Here is a 3,715-nt window from a genome sequence, read left to right on the forward strand (position 1 = left end):
GTTGTAGTAGTCATCGATAGCAATCTAAATGTCTTCTACTTGAGCAGGGCATTAGAATCTAGGACATGTTTTTATCTTTTTTCTATCATCAATCAATCCCAGCTTTACAATTCATGGGGATAGCTAGAGATAAAAACAGACTGCAGATGTCGTGCCTTTGTCTGCATGTGACCTGTTCCTATATGATAATTGCTTGGTAGGTCACTTAATAGGTGTCCTGAGAAAATTCTTGATTCGCTGCACCAAAACAACCTGCATGACATCAGGTCTTTCTATGAACTGCAAACATGAGCTATGCATTTAATCTTAGTGGTTCACGTCTTTAATCATCAGGAATAGTATGACCAAGGCAGAGAAATCTATAACTTGTACCTCACTTGCAATCAAAATGCATTAATGGTCTATAAGAACACATTTTCTGTTTACAGGGAAAACAGTAAAGCCCAACAATACATGATAAACTGAGCGAGATAACAGCAGCAATGTTGTTCAAATATTGTGCCTTTTCTTCTCCAGGAACAGCATGCTCTTTGTTTTTTTAGCAAAACAGCATACTTTTTGTTAGAACATAATCTGTATTAATTGGGAGTGTGTTCTGATGTGCTGCAGGTGGTGGAGGAGAAGGGATGGGCTGTGATGGGGTCGGAGAACTGCTGCAACTGCAAGAAGGCGGTGGGGAGGATAATGGAGCAGGTGAGGGCAGAGACACAGCAATGGAGTGAGATGCAAGGCATGTTGGAACAAGTTAGGGTGGAAATGGAGGAACTCCAGTCATCCAAGGACCTCTGGCGACATCGCGCCATTACTTCCAAAATAAATATCCGCTCCATTCAGACTCAAGTAAGCATTTCCTTCATCTCATGGTCATGGATATTTGTCTCAAACCATTTGAAGTACAAGATGAATTAAAATAAAAAGTTAGTCTGAAACACGTGTTATTAAATCATGGTTCTCGTTTATACCTTGTTATATAGCATACTCCAACTCTTCACCTCAAATAGCAAGCCTAACCCATTCATGGTCCACAGCAGTTTATTACTAGTTCATAACATGACATCAACCATCATAAGACTGTCATCTCATTTACCTAAATAAAGTTAACACGGAAAGATTGATGGTATTAGAGCTTCATATCATTTTACTTATTTCATTCAATAATCGTATATTCTAATTCGGGGATCGGTAACGTCCATTGGACCATTGGTCAATCAAGGAGTGTGCACAATTGATTCAAGCACAGCCTGATCAGTTGTCACTGGATTTTTGAGTTCATCTGATCTAATTTCTTTTCTATGCTTGTAAATGTTTATGAGGATTAGACTCTGGTGTTGCAGATGCTGGAGTGGAAACAAAAGGCACACGCCTCCGAGCACAAGGTAACTGAGCTGCAGAAACAGGTGTCTGAGCTCCAAATCAAGCTTCAATCAACAAGGGCTGCGCTTTTCAACCCCCCCACTTCATCCTCTCGAACACGTTCAGAGAAATGGAACCATGATCTTCAAAGGATCAAAAACCAGCAGCAGAGAATGCTGGACTCTCACAGGGAGAAAGAGAAGCATGTCCTGGTCTGCCGCTTGAAGAATCCACAGAGCAATTTTCCAAGACGTTCGCCATTGCAGGATATCGGAAACAACTCTCCTATGTTCCGGCCATAATATTGAGCCTATAGTACTACAAAATAACTTCAGAGGGAAGTAAAAGGAACCTGGATTGCAGCAACACATGGTCTTGGACTGCCTCAATGGATCAGTTTTGCTTGTCAGAGGTGGTGGTAGATCCTGCCACAAGATCCGATAAGCAGCTCCGGGAAAGCGCATCTGAATTAGAGGAGGATCGGAAAATTTGGTTTGTTTGAGAGCAGATTTTCCTTGGGTGCTTGTAGCCTTCTTCTCCTAAGCGAACAAAACTGTTGCTTCCAGGAGGATGTAATTTTAGTCTCTAAAAGAAGGATGGAGATAGTGGCTCTATCGACAAAGCACTCTCTTGGATTGAATGGATTTGTATCTACAAGGTTTTGCTAGAGCATAATTATCACTATGAATGCAGAGTCAAATCAATGATATGTGAGTGTGAAATGTAACAAAAGCACCAGATATTTTACCACTCGAATGGAGGTGGTTGATGCTTAATGCAATTGTATTAACAGCTTAGCCGGGATTTTGGAATTGATCATGGATAACCTCTTCATATAGGTGAAATGGAAAAGATTTTTGAGGGCTAGAGTATGAAAGGTTTTACCTCATGGCAGCTAAATTCCTAATTCAATGCTTGCATTTCCCACTTTCAATCTAAAGGTTCAGGTTGTATCTTTTGCACGAAAGAATGATTCCCCCTTTTTCGCAACATCAATTGGCGGATTGTGCAATAGCCACTTTGAGATTTGTGCAAATAGATGAAATTTTTTTTGAAGTACTTTGAAATTTGTGCAAGATGTGATCCAACGGTTGATGTCGTGAAAGAAGATATACAATTTTTTCACACGAAAGATACAATCTAAACCCTCAATCTAACTAATATTTGAAAAAGACTAACCGTCTGGAGGAGGAAAGCCCCTTCCTCCCAAACTTTTACATTTATTTATTTATTTATTTGATTTATTGTTACTTTAGAAATTGTGGTCCACATCTAAGAATTTTTTTATTTTCGAAAGTCCATCTTTAAAATCTCAATTGATCGGATATGCTCTTAATTGATCTTATTGTACTCTCTTCATGTACGGAACACAGATACTAGTGATTTGGCTGCACATACAATGTGCACAAAAAATATTAACACAAATTAAAGTAAATAAGAAATAAAATTAATAAAAATACTTAAAATATAAAAAATCAAAACATAATAGATAGACAAAGTATATAAGGAAAAGAAAACATAGATATTAAGAATAGAAATAAGAAATACTATGCTTCTTATTGCATAAATTTAAGATTAACTTGGTTGGATCCTCCATATACAATACGTGCTCTTCACAGGAAGCTACAGATCACTTGCCTCCGAGGCAGCAATTTCCCAAGGAACTCAGTGTCACGCCCCCGGCCCGAGATCGCGAGCCGGGGGTCCGCGCCAACCGCCGCACACCCATAGGGAACTCTCCCTACAAGCATGCAAGGCATCTAAACCAAATATCTCAAATATATAACTAAAATAATTCAGCTGAAATAAATGCAATCTTATTCCATTGACTAACTCAAGTCATAGGGTTTCACAAGTCTAAATACGCAGCGGAACAATAAAGATAAAACATCAATTTAAACAAAGCCTAATCTAGGATAACTTGTGCTTCAGTTCTTCTAGTCGCTCTCCCATTTTAAATCCCCGATAGGTTAGTTCTCAGAATCTGTAAAACAACAAGAAATTGTATAATGAGCTAGACACCCCAGTAAGTAATAAACACCTTAACTAGTCAATTCATATAATAACATAAAATATAAATACAAATTACGATGAATCAACATAATAACATAATCAATTCCTTTTCAAGCACAAATTCATTAAAATTCGTATTTTTCAAATATCTATATACATAATCATAAATCTGATTCGAAACAAATCATATTCATCTCATCAGCCTTTAGCTACGACCACACTTATACCCGTTTTGTCTTTGAGGCCTTCCCTACAGTGGGCCGGCCTAAGGCGAATTCACAGGGGGCCTTTTTTTTTCATTTTGTCTTTGAGACATTTCCTGCGGTGGGCTTTCTTTGGGCCGGGGCCT

The 3,715-nt window shown here is 38.5% G+C and overlaps 1 protein-coding gene across 1 annotated transcript; it reads left to right on the forward strand.

Annotated features, from left to right (window-relative positions):
• The first annotated feature begins 226 nt into the window (after positions 1 to 226).
• On the forward strand, positions 227 to 2,220 carry LOC120107217. Its single transcript, XM_039120398.1, has 2 exons — positions 227 to 840; positions 1,335 to 2,220. The coding sequence occupies exons 1-2, from the start codon at positions 637 to 639 to the stop codon at positions 1,653 to 1,655; spliced, it is 525 nt and encodes a 174-aa protein (XP_038976326.1). The 5' UTR covers positions 227 to 636; the 3' UTR covers positions 1,656 to 2,220.
• The last annotated feature ends 1,495 nt before the right edge of the window (positions 2,221 to 3,715 follow it).

This window comes from Phoenix dactylifera, unplaced genomic scaffold (assembly GCF_009389715.1).
Source record: "Phoenix dactylifera cultivar Barhee BC4 unplaced genomic scaffold, palm_55x_up_171113_PBpolish2nd_filt_p 000798F, whole genome shotgun sequence".
Taxonomy (NCBI): Eukaryota; Viridiplantae; Streptophyta; class Magnoliopsida; order Arecales; family Arecaceae; genus Phoenix; species Phoenix dactylifera.

Bases quoted from the DNA above. Each gene is read 5' to 3' on its own strand.
- LOC120107217 (XM_039120398.1), top strand. From the start codon at position 637: ATGGGGTCGGAGAACTGCTGCAACTGCAAGAAGGCGGTGGGGAGGATA. The intron at 841-1,334 runs GTAAGCATTTCC...CTGGTGTTGCAG, and splicing joins TCCGCTCCATTCAGACTCAA to ATGCTGGAGTGGAAACAAAA.